The sequence below is a fragment of the Eschrichtius robustus genome, chromosome 8 (genome assembly GCF_028021215.1).
Source record: "Eschrichtius robustus isolate mEscRob2 chromosome 8, mEscRob2.pri, whole genome shotgun sequence".
Classification (NCBI taxonomy): Eukaryota; Metazoa; Chordata; class Mammalia; order Artiodactyla; family Eschrichtiidae; genus Eschrichtius; species Eschrichtius robustus.
Window position 1 is genome coordinate 101669838 of NC_090831.1, and position 24593 is coordinate 101694430.

General features: G+C 38.4%; 1 protein-coding gene across 6 annotated transcripts in view; it reads right to left on the reverse strand.

The window, feature by feature from the left end:
• CADPS2 (calcium dependent secretion activator 2) overlaps positions 1–24593 on the reverse strand; it is a 552288-nt gene that overhangs the window by 87826 nt on the left and 439869 nt on the right. For all 6 annotated transcript variants that reach the window (XM_068549383.1, XM_068549382.1, XM_068549381.1 and 3 more), the window contains one exon: positions 13388–13491. In XM_068549383.1, the coding sequence (XP_068405484.1) occupies positions 13388–13491 (104 nt within the window). The remainder of the gene's footprint in view (positions 1–13387; positions 13492–24593) is intronic.

Below are 24593 nucleotides of genomic sequence, written 5' to 3' on the forward strand. Positions count from 1 at the left end.
TGTGGCCTGCCATGTAACCTGGCAGCAGGCCCACCAGCCAGCCCGCCTATGGATCCTACCAACCAGACCACCTGGAATATCTGGCTGGGCTGACTGGTGAAGGCTTTCCCTGCTGAAGTCAGTCTGTAAAGAAAGGAAGAAGAGACAGTTTCTTCAAATGCACAACACCAATGTAAGATTACCAGATCATGAAGCATCTAGAAATAGGACACCAAACAAAAGAACAAAATAAAGCTCCCACAGACAATCCCAAAGAAATGGAGATCTATAAATTGCCTAAAAACATTCAAAAATTCTTTTAAAGAAGTTCAGTGAGCTACAAGAGAACAAAGACAGACAACTAAATGAAATCAGGAAAATAATATATGAAAAAAATGAGAAGTTCAACAAACAGAACCATAAAATGAACCAAATAAATATTCTGGAGCTGAAGAACACAATAACCAAAAAATTTAAAGGACAGCTTCAACAGTAGACTTGATCAAGTGGAAGAAAGAATCAATGAACTTGAAAAGAAGTAATTTGAAATTATCTAGTCAGAGGAACAAAAAGAAAGAATGAAAAGGAGTGAAGAAAGCCTATGAGATTTGTGGTACATCTTCAAGTGAACCAATTTGATATGTATTATCAAATACATATTTCTGGAGTTCCAGAAAGAGAAGAGAAAGAGAAAGGGTCAGGAAATTTATTTAAAGAAATAATGGCTGAAAACTTCCCAAATCTGAAAGAAATGGACATACAGATTGATGAAGCCCAAAATATCCCAAATGGGTTGACCAAAAGAGGTCTACTCTGAGACACATTATAACTAAAATGTCAAAAATTAAAGACAGAGAGAGGATTTTGAAAGCAGCAAGAGAAAAGTGACTCATCATATACAAGAATAAGGCTATTTGCAGATTTCTCAGTAGAAACCTTAGAGGGTTGGAGGGAGTGGTAAGATATATTCAAAGAGCTAAAGAAAAAACTGCCAACCAAGAATACTATACACAGCAAAACTGTCCTTTAAAAATGAAGGCAAGATAAAGACTTTCCCGGACAAACTAAAAGTGAGGAAGTTTGTCACCACTAGACTTGCCTTACAAAAAGTGTGAAAGAAAATTCAAGTTGAAACAAAAGGATGCTAAATGCAACACAAATGTATACGAAAGTATAAATCTCACTGGTAAAGGTAAATATGTAGACAAATAATACTGTAATGCTGTAATGGTGGTGCATAAATAACTTTTAATGCTAGTATAAAATCTAAAAGAGAAAAGTAGTAATAATAACTTTAACCACAAAAATTTGTTACTGGATATATAGAACAGAAGAGGTAAAATTTGACATGAATAACATAAAGTATGTGTAGGAAGTCCAAGTGCAGGGTTTTGTATGTGATTGGAGTTATAAGTTTAAAATAGATGGTTAAAAGCTCTGAAGTCCAGTTGAGAGGTCAGCTTTACCTATCAGTAATTAATTTAAATGTAAATGGATTAAAATCTTCAATCAAAAGACACAGAGTGGCTGAATGGGTAAAACAACAAGATACAACTATATGCTTGCTATCTATGAGAAACTCATTTTAGATTTAAGGATACACATAGGCTGAAAGTGAAGGGGTAGAAAAAGATATTCCATGCAAATGATAACCAAAAGTGAGCAGGGGTGTCTATACTTATATCAAACAAACTACAGTATATGTTAAAAACTGCCAAAAGAAATAAAGAAGGTTATTACATAATGGGAAAGGGTCAATTCACCAGGAAGCTAGGACAATTATAAATATATAAGCATCCAAACATCAGAGCACCTAAACATGTAATCCAAACATTGACTCTGTAGGGAGAAATAGATGGCAACACAATTACAATAGGAGACTTCAATACTGTACTTTGAATAATGGAGAGATCACCCAGACAGGAAATTAGGAAACAGCAGACTTGAACAACACCAAATGGGCCAAACAGACACATACAGATCATTCCATACAACAGCAGTAGACTATACATTCTTCTCAAGTACTCATGAAACATTCTCTTGGAAAGATCACATGCTAGGTCACAAAAACAGTTTTACAAATTTAAGAAGATTGAAATCATCCCCAGTATCTTTTCCAACAACAGTAGAAAAAAGCTTGAAATGAATAACAAAAGAAAAAGAGAAAAAATCACAAAAACATGGAGACTAAACAAGATACTCTTGAACAAACATCGGATCAAAGATGAAAGCAAAAAGAAAGTAGAAAATATCTTGAGACAAACAAAAAACATAACGTACCAAAAGTTATGGGATGCAGTGAAAGCAGTACTAAGAAGGAAGTTTATAGCAATGAACACCTACATTAAAAAAGAAAAAAAAAAATCTCAAATAAACAATATAACATTACACCTCAAAGAACCAGAAAAAGAAGAACTAAGCTCAAAGTTAGAAAAAGAAAGGCAATAATAAAGGTTAGAGTATAAATAAGTGAAACAGAAAGTAGAAAAACAATAGAAAAAATCAAGGAAACTAAGAGCTGTTTTTTAGAAAAGATGAAAAAACTTTAGTTAGATTAAAAAGAAAAAAAACAAAGAAGACTCAAATAAATAAAATCATTTAAATGGAAGGGAGACATTTCAACTGATGCCACAGGAAAGAAAAAAGAATCGTAAGAGGGGCTTCCCTGGTGGCACAGTGGTTGAGAATCTGCCTGCCAATGCAGGGGACACGGGTTCGGGCCCTGGTCTGGGAAGATCCCACATGCCACGGAGCAACTAGGCCCGTGAGCCACAACTACTGAGCCTGCATGTCTGGAGCCTGTGCTCCGCAACAAGAGAGGCCGCGACAGTGAGAGGCCAGCGCACTGCGATGAAGAGTGGCCCCCGCTTGCCGCAACTGGAGAAAGCCCTTGCACAGAAACGAAGACCCAACACACAGCCAAAAAAATAATAATAAATAAATAAATTTTTAAAAAAAAGAATCATAAGAGACTATAATGAACAATTATACATCAACAAATTAGACAACCTAGAAGAAAAGGATAAATTCCTAGAAACATATAATCTATCAAGACTGAATCAAGAAGAAACAGAAAACTTGAACAAACCAAAAACAAGTAAGGAATTTGAATCAGTAATCAACAACCTCCAAAGAAGAAAAGCCTAGGAACAGATAGCATTACAGGTTAATTCTATCAAACGTTTAAAGAAGAATTAAAACCAAGTCTTCTTAAACTCTTTCAAATAATAGAAGGGGGAACATTTCTCAACTCGTTTTATGAGGAGAGTATCACCCTGATATCTAAGGCAGAAAAAGACACCATACGCAAAGAAAAATATAGGCCAATATCCTTGATAAACATGGATGCGAAAATTATCAACAAAATACTAGCACATCAATTTCAACAGCATATTAAAAGGACCACACACTGTGACCAAGTGGGATTTATCCCTGGGATGTAAAGTTGGTTCAACACACACAAATCAGTCAATGTGATACACCAAATTAACAGAGAGAAGGATAAAAATCACATGATCGATCATCTCAGTAGATGCAGAAAAAAATTTGACAAAATTCAACATCCTTTTATGATAAAAATTCTTACAAATTAGGTATAGAAGGAACTTACCTCAACACAACAAAGGCCATATGTGAGAAGCCCACAGCTAACATCATATTCAGTGCTGAAAAACTGAAAACTTTCCCTTTAAAATCCAGAATATAGCAAGGATGCCCCCTCTCATCACTTTTTTTTCAACACGGTAATGGAAATCCTTGCCAGAGCAATCAGGCAAGAAAAGGAAATAAATGGTATGCAAAGTGGAAGGGTAAAATTATCTTTGCAGATAATGTGATCTTGTATGTAGAAAAACCTAAATATTCTATAAAAATTGTTGGAACTAATGGACAAATTCAGCAAAGATGCAGGATATAAAATCAACATACAAAAATCAGTTGCATTTCTACACACAAACAATCTGAAAAAGAAACAATCTCATTTACAATAGTATTAAAAAGAGTAAAAATTCTTAGAAGTAAACTTAACCAAACAGCTGAAAGACTTGTAAACTGTAAATATAAAACACTGATGAAAGAAATTAAAGTAGTCACAAATAAATGGAAAGATATCCGGTGTCATGGATTGGAAGAATTCATATTGTTAAAATGTCCATACTACTCAAAACAATCTTACAGATTCAACACAAATCCTATCAAAATTCCACTGAACTTTTTTTATAGGAATAGAAAAAACAATCCTAAAACTCATATGGAACCACGAAAGATCCCAGATAGCTAAAGTAATCTTAAGAAGAACAAAGCTGAAGGCATCACACTTTCTGATATCAAAATATGTATATTCTAAGCTGTGGTAATTAAATCAATCTGGCACTGGCATCAAAACAGACACCTAGACTAATGAAACAGAATAGTGATCCCAGAAATAAACCCACACATATATGGTCAACTAATCTTCAACAAGGGTGACAAGAATATACAACGAGGAAAGGACAGTCCCTTCAATAAATGGTGCTGGGAAAACTGGATATCCACAAGCAAAAGAATTAAACTGGACCCTTGTTTTACACCATATACAAAAATCAACTCAAAACGCATTAAATATTTAAACTTAAGACATGAAACTGTGAAACTCCTGGGAGAAAATACAGAGAGAAAGCTTCTTAACTTTGCCTTGGCAACGATTTCTTAGATATGACACCAAAAGCACAGACAACATAAGCAAAAACAGGCAAATCATCAAACTAAAAAGCTAATGCACAGTAAAGAAAACAATCAACAAAGGAATGGGAGAAAATATTTGTAAGCCATATACTGGATAAAGGGTTAGTATCCAAAATATATAATACACTCCTAAAACTCAAAGCAAAAAAAGAAATAACCTGATTAAAAGATGGACATGTGACCAAACAGACATTTCTCCAAAGAAGACTAACAAATGGCCAACAGGTATATGAAAAGGTCCTCAACATCACTAATCATCATTTGATTTTCAAATGCAAATCAAAACCACAATGAGATATCACCTCACACCTGTCAGAATGGCTATTATTAAAAAAAAACAAAACAAAAGGTGAGTTTTGTTGAGGATGTAGAGGAGAGAACCCTTGTACACTGTTGGTAGGAATGTAAATTGGTGCAGTCACTATGGAAAACAGTTGAAGGTTCCTCAAAAAATTAAAAATAGAACTATCATATGACCCATCAATCCCACTTCTGGGTATATATCTAAAGGAATTGAAATAAGGATCTCAAAGAGATACATATTCTACCATGGTCAATGCAGTATTAGTCACAATAGCTAAGACACAGAAGCAACCTAAATGTCCACAAATGAATGAATGGAAAATAAAATATGATATTTATATACAATGGGATATTTTTCAGCCTGAAAAAAGAAGGGGATCATGCCATTTGTGGCAACATGGTTGAACCTGGAGGATATTATGTTAAGTATAATAAGCCAGACACAGAAGGACAAATACTGTATGATCCCACTTATATGAGGAATCTAAAATAGTCAATTTCATAGAAGCAGAGAGTAGAATGGCTGGGGAAAGAGGGAAAAAGGGAGGTATTAGTGAAAGGGTACAAAGATTCAGTTATAGAAGATGAACACATCCTAGAGGTCTACATACACTGCAGTGCCTATGGTTAACAACACTGTATTGTATGCTTAACATTTTGCTTAGAGGGTATATCTTATGTTAAGTGTTCTTATCACACTCAAAAAAATAATGTGGACTTCTCTGGCTATTGTATCTCAGTTTTGTTTTAATTTGCATTTGTCTAATTTTGATGAGTTTAACATTTTACATATGTTTTAGGGCTCTCTTTATACTGTTTTTAGTGAAATGTCTCTCAGGTCTTTTCCCCCTTATTTTCATTTAATTTTGATAAGCGTTATAATTTTGTAACCAAATAACTACAAAGTACACACATTTCTGTGATACAGATGTTTTTGTTATTCTTCCAATTAGAAGTAACTTCTAATAAATGTTTAATCATACTATATACTCAGAGAAGTCCATATTTACTTTCAAGAACTTTCTAAGAACATGTGAGATTTGTGGTTGCACAACTCCATTCAATTCCCTCCAGTGTAAATTAGATTATAACAAAAAGAGTCAAACCACAAACCAAAAAAAGGTGGATTATAAAATATTGACATATTGAGTATTTTCTTAAAAACTTCTGTCACAATAATAATGTTCAATATGTTTATAAAAAACATTACCGTGTAACTAATTAGCAAATGGAAACTGAAGAAAACACTGGCTGAAAAAAAAGAGTGGTCTAGTACAAATCACAGACTACAGAGGTAGGAACATTTTTAATGGTTGGCTCAAAGCATATAACTTCGACTTTGCTGTATAAACATCTGAATGTGAAAACCTGCTGGAAGTGGTATGTTCTTTGTAAACCAAGCTATTGCTCTTTGAAAATATTATATTTGAACACTTTTTGTTTAAATTTCTACTAGAATGGGTATATGACAATAATATAAAAGGAAAAAAATAAAATAGCATACGCAATTTCATTGCATATACCTTGCTCCTGTCTTTTAGAGCTGGGTTGGTGACATAGATAAGAAGAATCCGAGATTCCTCCCTCTGAGTAGAGCAGGATAGAAATGCTAATGAAAATGCAGCACCGCAAAGAGAGATATTTTCAAAGTCTCACTTCCAGTTCACAACCAATACCTTTGCGAAAGGTTAAAATTAAGACAGTAACAGCCACGTTAGGTCAAGATTGTATCAAGACTCTGAGAAAAATTTCCAAAGCTCTTTTTAAAGTTTACTTGGAAGACAGAGTCGCAGTAGGGGAATGGAACACGATGGAAGATAATTTTCTTTAAAAAAAAAACAGCTTCAGGTTGGCGAGACTTTGCTATCAACTGGAAATTTTCGTTATGTTTTGCAGAAGTATATATTTATGTTTCAAATTGTATCTCTGATGATGTTATTCCTAATGAACGTAAGCCAACCTGTGACGAATGCTTATTGTTCTAATGATGACCAGAGAAAGCTTTAAGGAACCACTGTCTTTGAAAAGGAAAAGCAAGGGTTGCAGGTTGTTGCCTTGAGAACACAGGGTCAGTTCTCTCACCTGTCCCCTCCTGCTTTTTGCCATCCCTCTGGGTGGCAGTCCTCGCACCCCGGGTTGGTAGTAAGAGGAGAGGCTATATAATTTCCTTCCTGGAGCGCCACTTCCTGGGAGGCGCTCCACGGCATGAGGGGCTCCACCAGGGAGGAGAAAACCCTTCTCAGAAACACACCCATCTGTAGGGCACCAATCAAAAGTCACGATTATCTAGGTTAGAGTGATCTTGGCTCTAAAGCTAAGCCACTAATTAGTGTAAATGAGACAGCACAGGCAGAAGGCAATGTTTAACTTGATTAAGAGGGAAATACAAAACAAAACTTGATTGTAATCCTTTAGCCATACTATTTCTATCAAAGTTCTAACAATAAATAAATCTTGTACAGTGAGAACAATATTTGTGGCAGGCTGACAATACTTTGAAAGCCGTGTCTGTTTACTCAGAGTAGTTGAAAATAGTGGCAGGTAAGACTATCCCTGAAACTGGAAGCAGAGTTCTGAGCTTTTGAACTTGGTGAGATTTAAGTGATCGTGGGCAAATCAGTTCTCTGGCTGGATTTCCATTTCCTCATCTGCAAACTGGTAATAACAATACTTGTACCAGCCTCCTCCAGGGCTGTTTGGAAAAGTCAAGGAATATGAAAATCTCTTGCTGTACAAAAGTAAAAAAACGAATCATTATCAGTAACATAAAAATGAGTCAAAATTCACACAAATCTTATAATGTGACTTTAGATATTTTAAAAATAATGATATCCAACATGAATGGAGTAGTTTCTACGTGCCAAGTACAGTAAGTCCCCTACATACAAATGAGTTCTGTTGCAAGAGTGCATTCGTAAGTCCAATTTGTTTGCTAAGTCCAACAAAGTTAGCCTAGGTACCCAACTAACACAATCGGCTATATTGTACTGTACTGTAATAGGTTTATAATACTTTTCACACAAATAATACATAAAAAACAAATAAACAAAAAATAAACATTTTTAATCTTACAGTACAGTACCTTGAAAAGTACAGTAGTACAGCACAACAGCTGGCATACAGGAGCTGGCATCAAGTGAACAGGCAAGCAGAGTTAGTGACTGGAGGAGGGAATGGAGATGGGAGATGGTAGAGCTGAAGGGTCATCAGCAATAGGAGACGGAGAGCAACCTGCAATTTCACTCACGCCTGACGCTGATGGCACAGGTTCTGGTTCCTTGCTGGATCCAATTCTATCTACCCTCTTGAAAAAAAGATCCAGTGATGTCTGGGTAGTAGCTCGCTTTTTCTCGTCATAGATGACATGGTAGCACTGGATTGCATTCTGAACGGCTGCTGCAACCTTCGTGTACTGTTCTACATTCAGGTCCCGTGCCTCAAAAACTAACAGTGCCTCTTCAAATAAAGAAAATGCCCTTGCCATTTCCTGCATCGTGAATCTCTTCATTCTTGAGTTACTTCTTCCTCTTGTCTCTCTTCGTCCTTTCTCTGGGCCTCCAATTCCATCAGGTCTTTATTAGTAAGCTCCTTGTGCTGCACAGCAAGGAGGTCGGTGAAGTTGTCCTCTTGTAGATCTAGCTTGAAATAAAGATACTGTACTACTGTACTCTATACAGTTGTGTACAGTAAAGTACACAAAAGCACAACCACCTGTAGAGGATGCACGCACGTGACAATGTACACCAGACAGGTGAACTAACTTAGGTGACTGGACATGAGAACGTATGTTCGCATCTTTGAAAGTTAGCAACTTGAAGGTTCATATGTAGGGGGTTTACTGTACTATTCGAGAGGCTTTTTATACATTATCTTACTTATTCCTTTCAGGTAGATGGTATAATTATCCTTATCTTATAGGTTAGCAAACTCAGAGATTAAAGAAGTTGCCCAAAGTCATAAAGTTGGTAGGTAACAGGGCAATAATTTGAATCCAGGTCAGCTGGAGTGTAGAGACCAAGCTCTTACACATACAGCCTCTTCTTAATTAACTATACATGGCACAGGGCCTGTCTGTCTGTCGGTCTAGTTTTGCAGATCAGACCAATGTTAATGTCCTCTGATTTTTTTCTTGCCAGAGCATCTTTTAATGGTCTGATTTCTTTATATCTCTTCGGATTTCTTTGAGGTCTTAGGCTTCTGATTACTTTCACCCTCAAAATATAGCAAACATTTCATAATTTAAAACACCACAAAAAATATGGCTGCATAAATGAGCAAAAATTGCGCGTCTGATTTTGGAATGTATTACGTGCTTTTTTCCCCCCAAGAAAAGATCAGCTTGCAATCCTGTATTTTGTAGATGATCCTAAAAGCCCTGGAGACGGTCCAGTGTCTAGGGTATCACCACAACCCCCAGCATACACATAGAGCAACATAATGCTAAGAGGTCATATTCTAGAAATATTTAAGTGCTTTTGAGGAGCCAGCAGAACGGACTAAACTAAACTGGGTGACACCTAAACTACTGCCAAACGAATCATAAGTTTTCTGCACTCTTGATTCACGAAAATCTTTCCCAACTGTGTTCATAGATGAATATAAATATTGAAATAACCAAGTGAGATGAAGAACTGAAAATGCTTCAAAACATGTTGGGGTAAAGTGCTACTCTTAATATTATACATTTATAAGTCAGTGAGTGACTAACAAACATTTCTGGTAGGATATTTTTGCCGATGCAGTTTCGTTTGAGAGTCACTGCTGCAAATTGAATTCTGCCCCTGTAGCTTAGTTGTATGAAAGCCACTTACTGGTCATCTTCTTCCAAAAAGAGGAACATTTGTTGGACCACAGGCTAACCTAACCCTAAACCCGTCCTAAAAAAAAAAAATGTCGATTTATCTCACTGGCTATCCAGATATAAATACTATGCAATTAAGATGAACTCAACTGTTGAGATGAGTGCAATTTAGTTAGTAGTAGATAGTAAACAGATCTTGTCTATGATCAAGTTTTGTATAACTACACTTTAAGATGGTCCTTAGATGTGCATGGTAGTAGAGAGGAATAAGGATATGAGGAAGTAAACACAATGGAAAAAAATTTAAAAATCAAACATCCATTCTCTTTATGTTAGAACCCATCCAGATGCATAATCTGGTCCACACACCGATGTTCATGTGAATGACCACACGCACAAATATGTGTGTCCATACTGAACTCCTCTCCCTGCCCTGACTCTGCTGCTGGAGCAGCCTGGGACCCAGCCAGCTGCAGGGCAGGATGCATCAACCATTTACAGTGAACCGAGAGCTAAGTTGCAAATACCGAATTACCGCCAGACATCCCCCTGGCCTACAGTGTCACTGATATGGTGGACAATATCATATTTAACATATCTTAGGGACCTTCAATTAAGATTCTGCTGCAACAATAAATCACAAAGTAACAACCTGAGCTGTGCTCATATCGATCATGTTGCCTCTCTCTCTGCCCCTTCACTGAGGGATATTTCCAGCCCTCCATCCCCAGAGCAGAGTCCCAAGACATGCCAGGAGAAGAGCCTGACAGAACAGAAGGGACATTTCCAGGCTTGCACCGTCATCCTCCTCTCTGCATTTATATCCCTGCTACGATGCTCAGTGTCAAACCTGCCGGCAGAACTAGGACAAGGCACCCCTACCTGCCATTCTACTGAAACCAAGCAATAACAGTGTGGTTCCCTGGAAAGTGTGGAGTCTGGAGTTGGCCTGCGTCTTCACGCCGTCACTGACCAGTTGTGCACCTGGCAAGCCTTCTTAGCAGGAAAGCGGTGCGTGTGTCTGGAGGGGGTGCGCTGGTGAGAGCCTAAGGCTTTCTAGTCAGCATCTGGGACTTGCCGCCTTTGTCAGAGTGAGCGGCCTTGGATGGACAGCTGTCGGATCAGTTTGTCTAAATTTCTGGTCAGACACAGTCTCATCACGGGAATGTGGAAGACGTCCTTCAAGATTTTCTGGAAAGGAGCTTAAACTGTCTTTCTCAAAAGAAAACACAGAAATTCGGAAGAGAAGCCTGAGGGGAGAGGTGGAGAGGCCTTCAGAGAGAAGGGAGGACTGTCTTATAAGCAAGTTACTGTCAAAGATCTGAAGGACGTGAAACCTGCTTAACTGAGAAATTGCTGAAGGACAGAAACAACCTCTTGGCCTTGTGAAGTGAACCGCCCCTGCGGAGGGAAGGAGAAGGGAAACGAGAGGTGCTGACACACGGCCACTTGAAGGTCTCTGAGGCAGACGCATTAACCTTCACCAAGGGAGCCGGGCCGGGTCCTCTTTTGTGCAGTCAAGTCTAGCCTGGACATTCAGCAAAATCAAGATCAGTGTACAATGCAGTCCATCAATTCACTGTGGAAATGACTTTGGAATCAGATCAATTCACCCCCTAATATTGTTCAAAGGCAAAGCTAGATCTCCTGGTTAAAAAAAGAAAAAGGCCAAAAAAACACTAGGAGATAAAACCAAAACCAAACTGACAAAATCCTCTCAGCTGGCCTGTACTTAGATGGCCAGCAATAATTATGCATGCAATTACTAATAAGACACATTCACGGAAACAGTACAACAAAGAGTTGCCCATTTAAAGAAATACAGTCTTTGATTCCAAGGAGAGGGACTAAGGTGGCTTTAAAAGTGTAACAAGAGTGTGTTCTATCTTATCTTCACATAAAAGAGTTATTCCATGCTAGAAAAATGGTGAAAACAATTTTACTCACCTCTCTTCCCTGAAGAACCCCAAGAATTTGGAAGCATTGTGGAATGAAGACATGTCATAGTGTTACAAAGCATTTTAAAAAGAGGTCATCATAACACTTCTATATTTTGGCATATAGTTGAGTTACATTTATGAGTTTTGATTATCCCTGTTCAAAAAAGTCAACTGTATTTTTGTGGATTAGAAAATAAGTAATATTTACATTTTAATTGTGTTTGGATACACTGTACTTTAACAAGCATGTAGTGGTTGCAGGGAGTATATAATGCTAATTACATTTAAAAGACAGGAGAGTTATTATTTTCCTTATTAGTGCAGGAAAATTAAATGTAATTTTTGTGAAATGTATAGGAATATTAGATGTACCTGTTTAGATGAAATTGGATACCCAATCAGAAATTTTTTTTTAATTCAAAAAGGTCTAATACTCTGATGATAATGCCTTTTAACAAAAGACAAAAGACAACACATACATACATTTTATCATATAATCATTTTCATTGTAACACAGCGGTAGTATTAGCCTAGAAAAGCTCCTCCTGGGAATTCACTTCAAATTATTGAAGCAGCTGTTTCTTCAGTTTAAAATAAAATATCCATAACAAGTTCACACATGACAGATGCAAGGTAAAAGCTAGATTCCACAGTCTGAGCTAAAAGCAGATGTTTTGAATGATCATATTTATAACCAGATACAATAAATCTTAGTTATCTATAGCAAGGTTTCATGAATATTCTTTTCTGAGAATTTGCTTAAAACGTACTTCCTGTAGTTTCTTATATTTTTGAGAATAAGGCTTCATTAAATATAAATATTCTATAAATTCTTCTGTATCTGGTCTTTTTCATACTTACTCATTTCACGTGCTTCCTCAAGAATAAAAGCACTGTTAGGGCACTGAAATTTATTACATTTATTTAATCCTACACATTTTCCCTACCTGATTCAGTCAGAAGACTCTTGTTTTTTAAAATAAACTCATGGCTATTAGAAAGAATGACACTTTTAAGTCTCAGAATAAGCAGTTTGCCTGATGAAATACCATTCTATATTTTTAGTGAATGTCAGTATATAATTAGCACTAGAACTTTAAAAAATCTATTAGAAATGAAGGTTTAGTGAAAATTTAAAGAAAAGTTTGACGGTAAAAGTGAAAGACTGGAGTTATCAATCATACAGTTCTGAACGTCTTCTATTCAATTTTGGTGTCCTATAGTTTATCACTACGTTTCCTTTTGAACATTGATTAACTTACATTTCTAAACTAAAGCAATCAGGGCACAGGGGGAAAAGCAAGTGATCTGGCATCACAAGATGGGGGTTCGTGTTCCAGCTCTGCTTCTTAACTAGTTGTACACCTTAGGCAGATCCCATAAGTTCTCCCATGTTCCTCACAGGAAGACAGTTGTCAGGAACAGATACTAAATTATATACATATACAATTCCTTTGTAACATATAGGAGTTGTATTTCCAGGAGATGCACACATGTTCTCAGTTTTCTGTAGATAAATGGCCAGATGTGTATCAAAAGCCACTTCTTCAGTGCTGCTCCCACTATGGTAAAGCATAATGTGACGCTTTATGTGACAGTTAAAACAAGCCAAAAACAAAAAACAAAAAAAACAAGCCATCACCTCTGCATGATGCTCTTCATTCTGCTGTAAGACTTCTATGCAGAGCTCTGCTAGATGAAGAACCTCTTCCAGCTTCCTAGCAGGAGTCGCCTGGTTCATGGTCTCTGCATTAAAAACAAATCATAATAATGTTACCTTGAAAATAAAAAGCCAAGCAGATTCTAAGATGTTAATGATGAGACCAGGGTGTTGAAATAGAATGAGAAAGCATATTTTTGAGAAATAAGAGAGACAAGAAATACAAATGAATACAGTCTTAAAAAAAAAAATCAGTTCACCAGATTGCAGAAAATATTTCACCCACAAAGCAATCATGGGAAACTGCAAGTGCTTTGCCATTTAACATATTAGAACTAACAGGTGCATCAGCACATGAGATGCTCAACTTCTGCAACAAACAAGTTATAATTCTCCTCAAGGTCAGAAATACAAAGAAAGGCAGATACGACAGTCTTTTCCTTCTCTCTGTATTGTATTATCAATACAATACCATTCTCACCAGATGAGTCATTCCTGGCATTAGCGAAAGGCAGGCTTTTCTGTTGCTATTTAAATTTCCAGCCTGAAATGTCTAAGGTTCATGTTGATCTTAAATGGAAAAAGTACAAAGTCACCTAAAACAACTCAGACAGGCTGCAATTAACTGATTTCCTCCCCTCCAACTGGGGAGGGGTGAAGAGCCATTCTTTGAAGCTGAAGGTTCTCTCAGCATTACAGCAAACTGGTATAAAAAGGCCAGGCCACAATGAGATTAAGTGCAGCTGAAATCCAGCAACAGAGAAGGCAAAGCAGTTGATTTCAGAGATAAAACGAACTGGCAAAAATTAGAGGTGCCCCGTGTAATGAAACTGTTTCAAAAATGTGAGGAATAGAGTTTCCAGTAAGGATACTAAAGATAAACATTTCTGGACTCTCTCTTTGCCCCTGTATGGAGATCGTAAGGAAGAGAAATAAAGTGTTCAGATAAAGAGCTTTTTCTGTGGAACCTAAGGAGTTTTTTTTTTTTTTGGCAGGGGCGGGGCAAGAGATCTATTCCCTCTACATCTCCTTATAACTTCAGCCTTAACTTTGGAAGACTTCCATTTGCTCTTAATTTGTTCCCAAGGGACATACAATGATTCAATGAAACAGCCTATGATTGGTGCTTGTTCATTAAACACTTTTTATAAGCTCACTATGGGTCACAGTGTGATGCACGTGGGGTTTCCCATCCTCCAACCCTGATACACATCCTCCCAAACTCCCCTGCAGGATTAAAGCCACTGCTCATCTGTCACGGATCAAAGAGTAGGATGATTCTTCAGGAAAACAGTCCGCTAAACACAACAGAGTTGAGTGTGCCTACAATAATCTTAGCTGTGGGAAGTAGGAGGAAGTAGACATGTCCCTGCTCTTAAACCACTCAGACTCCAAAAATCACTACTGCTGGGATCCTTAGACATCCACTACCCAAACTCCCCTCTGTTTCATGATCACTTCAACATCCTCAAACGAGGGTGAAGTCAAGGAGGCTTGTGACTTTGCACGACAGTCTGCTCCACTTGGGGGCAGCTCTCGCTATTGCAGTGAGGAAACTTCAAAGTTTGGAAACAGTGTAAAGCAAACAGAGGGGAGGCAGGGGATGTTAGGAGAGACTGCTGAGAGCAGGTGTATTTAGGGGGGATATCAGTGGGAAGATAAGCAGAACCTGAAGCAGGTCCTAAAGGAGAAGCAAATGACCTGGGTAAGAGGAGGAAGGGTTTCTAGAGATGCTTGCATGTCAGAGATGTGGTGCATTTCAGAGGAAGGTGATGATGAAGGTGGCTACAAATGTCACCATTTATTGAGAGCCAATTACGTGTCAGACCCGGCACCAGGCACTTCCCACGTGTCATCACACTAATTTTCCTAACAGCTTTAAGCCGTTTGGTTATTTATTCATATAAGTCGTAGATGAGGAAACAAGCTTGGAGAGATGAAATGCAACAGCTAACACGTGGTAAAGGTGAGACCTGACTTGGTATGGGCTCTTAGCATCTCTACCCTGCACTTGCCTGGCTGGAGTAAAAAAGTTCTGGGAAATGATGGGTGAGGAGCCTGAGGTTGGATCGTGGCAGGCTTTAAGTAAGAAAATAAATAGACTCAGTAACTATATCCTATCTAGTAACCTGGAGCAACTGTTTCTTTGCCGGGCTTCAGAATAAATTAATTTTGGGAAAACGTATTTGTGGTTGTGCAGTACAAGGAAGGACTGGTGGGGACAAGTTCTAGTGTATGGAGAACTATGGGAAGACGGTAATGGGAACAGAAAAGAAGAGAAAGGTAGAAGGGACGCTTTGAAGAAAGGATTTGCAAGCTTTTGTGAGTAACTAGAAATTGCAGGTCAGAGAGGACAATGACCTTAAGGTTTGGAGATTGCATGGCTCAAAGAATGAAGATGCGTGGTTGATGAAACTACCAAATGGGTCTTCGATGGGCCACCCCACCTAATTACCATGTACATAAAATTTAAAGTAAGCAAATTATTCTAAACTAAAAGGAAAGTGGCGCATTGTAAAATCTGCATGCACAGGGAGTTAGGATATCTGGATCCTTTGCCTGGAAAACTCCTAGTCATCATTCAAGACACAGCTTTAATGCTACCTTAAATGTAGGACCTTCTCCAAGTTCTGGGGCTGGGTGAGTCGCTCCTCCCTCTGGGTTCCCCTATTACCAGCTCATGAGCTGTTACTAGACTAGGCGCAGATCAGTCAGAAACTGGGTCTCATGATCTTGTGCTCTCACTATCTTGAATAGGCTTTGGACCATGACAGGTACTTCATGAATGTTTACTGAGAATGTGGTAGTATAATCTTTGGGAAAGGGCATGTTAAAAATAGAATCAATACCCAAATTATTTCATTTCACTTTGTGTGGGATTGCAAATAGCTCTTCTGTCACTCACAAACCAAGGGTGGACGAGACAGCAAGTCCACCAATGAAATGCAGCTGTAGTCCAAGGACACTGCTCAAATAATTGATGAAAGCTGTGTTCTTAAATTATTAGAGATTTTTGGGGAAGAGTTTTCAAAATAATTTTTAATTCTCAAGAGTGTATCACTTATATTCTTTAATTTTTCCATCTTTAGATTTTTTGGGTTTTGTTTTTTTTTTGGCTGCATTGGGTCTTTGTTGCTGTGCATGGGCTTTCTCTAGTTGTGGCGAGCGGGAGCTACTCTTCATTGCGGTGGCTTCTCTTGTTGCGGAGCACGGGCTCTAGGAGCAGGGGCTTCAGTAGTTGTGGCACACGGGCTTAGTTGTTGCGGCTCGTGGGCTCTAGAGTGCAGGCTCAGTAGTTGTGGAGCACGAACTTAGTTGCTCCATGGCATGTGGGATCTTCCCAGACCAGGGATTGAACCCGTGTCCTCTGCATTGGCAGGCGGATTGTTAACCACTGCGCCACCAGGGAAATCCCCCCATCTTTAGATTGAGGGTGTTGAATTAAGTTGAGGATTCTTAACCCTAGGGGTTAGGAATAGGTTTTAGGGAGTCCTTGAACCCCTTAAAATTATCGGCTAATTTTTGTGTATAGAGGCATTTTTTGGGGAGTGAAGAATCATAACTTTCAGATTCTCAAAGTAGTCCATGAGCCAAACAAATGGTAAGAATCACTGAACCATATATGCTCTAAGATTCCTTCTAGCTAACAGAGTCTATGCTTCCTATACATTTTGGGCTTTACCTATATTGGATTTTATCATTTCAACTTCATGAGGAAAGGGAAAGGCAACAAAATGTAATTGTTTTGATCACAGAAGAAAAACTTATTTTTCCTACATACTTTAGTACATTATTTACTGTACCCCTAAAACCATTTTGAAAGTTAGGGAATCAGGAGCCCCATTTCCAGATTAGGGAAAAGTGTCTTGGAGAGAGGTTAAAACAGTGATAATACAGTGACTTGAATTCTTTTCCATTTTCATGTTCTCTGAATAGGATTAACATACACACACATACGCACACTCAACTGAATATATATGTTCAATGTAAACTTCTGAAATAGCTGAAAGTTTGAGTTTATAAAGTCACCATATCCTTAGCCACAAGTAGGCAATAATGGGAAAGAATCAAGGAAGCAACCTGAAAACTTACTTCTGTTTATGTGTGAATATATCAAGTCCAGCATTTACATTTGACACTCTCTTAAGGAAAAACTCACAGAGTACCCTGTGCTCTACTGAAACTTAAAAACAGTCTGAAACACTTTATTCTTTCTAGATTAAATTTACTGAGAGGATCAAAACTTTGTACTTGAACATAATGACCACTCTAATACTTTAAATAAACAGCATTTTTATCAAGTACACTATGTATGCCATCTCTGGCTGCCACTCATTTGACTACAGCCAAGAAGTTTAATGCATTTTGTAGCTAGAACTCTACTAGATAACAAGGTTATCAATAGCTCCATTAAAATTCTGAGCACTGTGAATATTTGAGAATTCCCCCTTAAAATGTCCACTTTCCCTCTTTTTGCAACATTTCTACAGCGTTACAGATGCCTCTATATTCTTCAAGCTTCACGCCAAGTTGCTGATAGTTGGTAACACATTTCAAATAGTGGCATTTAAAACAAATATACCCAAAGTAGCAAGGTTTCTTGATGAATTTCAATGTATTGCTCTTGGCTACGATATTTCTTCATTCTGGAACACTTTTACTTTTCTATGGCAACACTTCTTGGCTCCTCAAAGCAATTCCTTTTAATTATGCTCATCTGTACATTTAAGAAGAGATCTCACTGGAAAAAAAAGTCGGAGGTGGGGAGATGTAAGAAGACAGCCTGACCATTGTGTGTTAGCAGGCTTTAACTCTGCTCCCCTGCTTCAAAGAGGGTGCATACTCTCAGCATTCTCTCCTTGGCTGCCTCCTTTCCTGCCACTGCCTGTCACATTGGATACACAATGATGCTCATTGTGAAGGTTGTAAGGGTATATGGGGAGAAGACCAGTAAAATCATTTCAGTCCATTTTTCTCCATATAAGATACATATAAATTTGAAACGTATTTGACCTTAACTTCTAACAGACTGATTGCATCTGTACTTGCAGCTAAACAAGGACTAGAATACAAGATGGTGTTGGGTTGAAGGGCTATGGCAATAATCCCACTGCAATACTGCCTTGTCTACTCTCCTCTGCATCTAGGTCATGATAACAGCTAGAGTGCACCAACATATAATTCCTATATATGCGCTAAGCTTTTTTTTCTTTTAACATCTTTATTGGAGTATAATTGCTTTACAATGGTGTGTTAGTTTCTGCTTTATAACAAAGTGAGTCAGCATTACATATACATACATCCCCATATCTCCTCCCTTGTGCTAAGATTTCTGGCTGGTTCTTCAACATCCCCAGATTTTGTGGCCCTGAATTTGATTCAACAAACATATATTGCATGTAAGATATTGTACTAATAACTGAGGGGATAAAATGATGAACAAAACAGTATTTCTGCCTTCAAACAATTTATGTATCTCTTTCCCTAACCAGTTTATAAAGTAGAGGATAGAGCTGCATCCCATGCATTTTTGGTCAATATGAGGAAGTTCTATAATAAAGCTCTGATAAAGAGTGAATTAAATGCATTCAATATGCAAGAAAAGAGTTACTAGCTTGCAAGAAATAGGATCAAAGATATATCAAAAAGAGGGCTTTAAATTGCTCATGTGTAATATATGGAGTTCTTCAGAATCAAATTATCCTTTTAGTGGGTGGGTGTTTGAGTTCAGGAACATTAGATCAGAGAAAGCAGCAGTCTGACATTGAAGTTTCCCATCTTTTTCCTCCTCCCATCTGAAGAAAAAGAACTCCCTCCCTCTAAAGGACAAAAATCAGATGAATGGGGAGAAAGCCCTGACATTCAGGAGGTAACTGAGGTAAAAAACTTGTATGCCTGAAGAAAAGACTCTGGGGAGATCTGCAGGTCCTGGGGGAAAAAAGAAAAATAAAGAAGAGGAAAGAGGGGGAGAAAATGGGGAAATGACTACTTTCTAGAGAAAGGAGTTAAAGGAAGGCCTACAGTTTGGAAAGAGTAAGGAGATCAGCAACATGGAAGCATCTACATGGGACACTGTGGAGACCCAAGTAGTGAGGCTTTGCCTTGTGAGGTTTAACTAAACAAGGAAGTTGGGCCAAGGGTACAACACCTGAGTTCTTCTACCTGAAACCCTAAAGGTCATTCAGTAGCAAGGACCGTCAGCACCCTCTCTGTGGACTGCTGTCAGAAAAACTTATCTACCCACAGACCCCAATGAGAAAGGTGGAATGGACCCCTCTATTCCCTTGTGCCCCTTCTCCATCAAAATAGATGGTGACTGCTCCCACCATCCACCTCACCCTCTTACAAAAACATAGGGCAATACCACATTACGCACACACCTTGCACACTACTATGGGCACATACATGATTTGTACCAATTAGAGAGATCAGAAATGGTTCCATCTGAGCTGCCACCTCCATCTTAAATGCTTTTTTCCATTCATACACCCCCTTAGGCCAGCCCAGCTGGCTCAGGGAATTTCTACTGGCTCCCTAGTCTGTCCTAATTTAAACCTTAATTCTTGTCAGTGTTCTCCCTCTTCGCATGATCCAGACTGAGGACTCAGCAGGAAAGTGTAAATTTTATTGAGATTTTCTGACCCATCCTTTAGCTCCAGGCATAGCAATCTGTGGTGAGTGATACAGTACCAGAGTCTAGTACAGCTAGGCCCTGTGGAGTCCTACCCCTGCCAGATCTCAATACTCATGGGCCTTTTCAACCCAAGAGGGAAGGAGGGCAGGAGATCAAACACTTTCCCATTAAACAAAACGACCCCTCCCCCTCCCACCTGTCTGCCACTTTTAGAGCTTGTGACTAGATTAGATGATTCCGGGTGGGGGGGTGGGGGGGAATCTCCCTCGACGTAGTCCCCTAGAGGGAACAGTATATAACTTGCTGGCTAAGAAGACCACCTCAGAATTCAGGAGAGAGGTGGTATCTAAATCTAAACCCCACTTCTCCAACCTGACCTATACTTGCCCAGTATCTGACACCCCAAGACTTGGTACTGTCAACTGATGCAAAAGGATGGTGTATCACTGACTCTCTCTTGGCTTGTCTGACTGCAACCTATTACGGTTCTATGAGTGCCAGGCATAATACATCACTCTAATCAATGAATGGGGTATTTTCAGTATAGGTCTGTAGTTCGCAACTTCATCATGCACCAGAATCACACGGAGGGCCTGTTAAAACACAGATTGACAGCACTACCCCTAGAGTTTCTAGATTCAGAAGGTCTCGCGTGGGGTCAAAGAACTTGCAGTTCCCAGGAGATGCTGATGGTGCTGGTTTGGGCAATGCACTTTGAGAACTACCAGTGTTTATGAAAAACAAAGATGACCTGCTTAACCTTCAGATTATTTCCTCCTTTACCTACCCGAAATCAAGCTATATCTTTACATAAACTTCATTTTAGGAAAAAGGTGACTTTTGTGTAGAATCGGAACACATCTTCAGTAATGTTATCCCAGATAGGATGAGGTACATATTTGGACAGTCCTTAGATGAATGAAAATAATCTACGATGTTACGGCCTGCCTACGGATGTTTAAAATCCATGAGAATACCAATGGCCACAGATGTTTGAAAACAATAGGTCTGTGGCCTCCTAATTCCAAGGCTCCCTTTGGGGCCAACTTGTTTAATGACCCTGTCATTTAAACCAACAGTTGCAGTTAATATCTCCTTGGAATTAACCATGCTAATGATACAGTGCTTTCGAATAACTGTCCTGCAGTCACAGTCACATTAGCTGCTTTACCTGGATTATCTTTCACATCAGTAAGTTCGTTTTTAAGGAAATGGTCAGCTACAGAGCAAAGGAGAATTGGACACTGGACCAGAGGCAATGGCAATGGCAGTCAAACTGCATGCAAACTGAGCAATCTCCATAAGCCAACAGCCCGTGGTGATCCATGAGTGACAGGCCATACGAAGTCAGATACCGCTGGAGGTAAATGGCAGTGACACTTTGTGAACCTTCCTTGAGGAGGAATAGGGAGGCATTGTCTCCTCTTAAGATCTTGAAGGCATGATGGTGATGGAATTACAGAGAGAGGATTATTAGGGTACACACACACAATTTAATATTATTTGGTTTAACATTTGTCACAGGCTTTTATAATTATGTGACTTATAGGAGTGGAGAAATAGGGGGGTTCCCTGGTGGCCTTATGGTTAGGATTCTGGGCTTTCACTGCCATGGCCCGGGTTCAATCCCTGGTCGGGGAACTGAGATGTCGTGCAGTGCGGCCAAAAAAGAAAAAAAAAAAAAAGATTGGAAAAACAGACACCTTTGTTTGAGTTTTATTAAAGTTTTAATTTAGTCCTTTTAGCTGTTGAGATTCTAGCTCTCCTTAAATCTGTGAAACCAGAAGATCTAAGATCTAAGATCTCACAGGAAGAAAATATCTGCATCTGACTGCAGAGCCTATGAAGGCTTGAAAGAGAAAAAAATTTTTACATGCATATTTACTTTGCTCTGGTTAGCTCTGGCTAGAACTATGTGGTAGGATTCTAATGACAGCAGAAATTTTCTTCCACTGGCAGTTTTCTCAGTTAGTTGCATAACAGGGGCTTTTCTAAAGACTGGTCTTTAGCCATGATAGCTGTATCTGTATTTCACATACACAGATTACATTCAGCAGCTGAAACTGAGAAATGGTCCCTTCCCTGGTTTATTGCTCTTCATATATATATATACACCGTATTTACTTCTCCCCAATATAATTCAGATTCAGAAATTGAAAACCATCAGAATAATCTCAATTATGCTATGCCAATACTAAATTATCATATAATTAAAGCCTATAGCGTCTTAAATTTCATGCCTAGACCTTCTTGTCTTCTAATTACATTTACCTGAAACAAGCAGCCTTTCCATGGTCGTTTGTTACATTCCCACATAAAGGGAATACCTTCACACCTCCACACTTATACTTCTGCCCCTTATACTCTTTTCTCCATTCTCAAGGAGAAAGTCTGCCTGTGAACAGTGTGGGTTAGGCAAGCAGAATCCAGTGAGGCAATGGGGGTGAAGACGGTTTGTTCAGGAGTGAGCAATGGTTAAGGTGAAAGGCACTCCAGAGGCTTGCCAGCTGGGAAGCAAGCTGAAGGAGAAGAGATGAGAAGTTTCCCAGACACAGCAACCCCACAGTATGAAAGAGATAATCTGAAGATTTGTAGCCTTGGGTGCTAGGAAATTAGTCAAAAGATCTTGACGTCTGTACGTATGTCTTTGTTTCCTTTGACACATAATCAAGATCTGTTAGGGCAGCCAGCTCATGCATTAATGGTGATAAAGTATTTGATGCCAAGATTTGGAGAAAGTCTCCTAGCTGGACAAGTGTAAAGACCAAGTGTAGAGAGTAGGGTTGGGCTTGGTGACATCCTGAGTATTTCTATGGTTGGTTTTAACATCGTGGGTCTGCCTGCCACCGTGAACGTGTGTGTATGCACTGATGATGCCTCAGGGATATTTTATAGGTTTCCCTTTTGAAAAAAATCTGGCATTACAAATTCTTCAATTAGGTCTTTAAGTTGAGTGCTTGAAGCTCTATGTCCACTTCGCTGTGGTCTACAAGAAATCTCCCTAATTTCCCAAACTAGTCATCTGTCTAGGCTTTGAGTACTTACAAACTCTGTTGAGAAATAAAGAGGTGAAATCTGTCAGTTTGCATTACTCTCGTTTTGTCCAAGTGAAAAGACTTTTTAATACATCTAAACTACTCGGATTAACAAGGTGCTGCAGGAGCCACACTGCTGCATGTCACTTGGTTACCTGTTGACATGTGTTAGTAAATAAATAAGAGGGTCATCAATCAGTTGGTTTCAAACCCTGGATTTAGAGAATGATAAATTCTACAGAATTGCTCATGAAAGGAGGAAAGCTTGCTATTTCAAGGCTGCATTTATCTGTAAATCACATTCCATATAAAAGTAAAAATAAAACAAAAACACAAAAAATACATGACACACTGTCAAGTGAGCTGAATAACCTGACATCATTTCTGAGACCTTTTAGGGAACAGGTGTTGAACACTTGTAATGAGATTTCCATGCATCTTCAGAGGAAGGAGATAAGATTCTAGCAAGAGCTGTTCAGAGTGTTACAGATCATGGCCGAGGGAATAGTTCTCAGTAAGGAACAAACTGAAAGAGATATTACATAAACGTTTGGTTTTCTCAGGAGGTGCTTATGTTCTAAGAATTTTTACAGAAGGCAAATGTTCACCCAAGAGAAGCTTTTGGAAGAATATAATTTTTCCAGATCCTGAGGAATCTGGGATATACTTAATTAAGTACTCCTGATACATTATCTTGTGCATTTACCTCATTATTTTACATCTTCTTCTGAAACTTTGAGAGTCAATGTGGTTCATGGAGCTTTCATTTCAGAGTGTGAAGTATTTTTTTCAAGCATAGATGGTTGGTTGACAGTTCTATGTAGAAAATGAAGTAAGTAAATTGGAAACTTAGAAAACTGAGGATGTGAAAAGGTAAAAATATTAGTTTAAGATAGTTACAATAAAGAGTAATGATGCATTTATAGCGATAGATGTTTTCTTCAATACTTTAAGGTCTCTCTGGAGACCACGTTTTTATCAGACAGGGCTTCAGTTTATCTTCATCCATTTAGTGAGCCCTTCTTTCTAACATCTCTGAAACAGCCCATTCTTCCATACTGATTTGTGGTCCCACTTTATTCTCGATGAAGCATATCAGTCTCCCATTTATACATGACTCTGTCTCTACATTCCTCTTCTGAGTATCGGCCTGATCCTGGGCTTTGGTGATGGTTTTGTAATTTGTCTTAGTATCTGGCAAGGCAAGTCTCCATACTGTTTTATTTTTTCCTTAAGGTGATACAGTTTTCCAGTATCCTTTATTCTTTTCCTTAAATTTTGAAATAACTTTATCAAATTAAAAAAAAAAAACCCTGGAATTCTGATGGACATTGCAGTGATTTTATAGATTAATTTGGGGGGAGAGTTTATATATTATTAAGTCATCTCTCTTAAGGGCATGAACTGTCTCTACATCTATTTACATCACTCTCTGTGATCTTTATTTGAATTTCAAAATTTTTTTTATAGAGGTCTAGGAAGTTTTGTATAATCTGGCTAAGTTAACTCCTGGATGCCT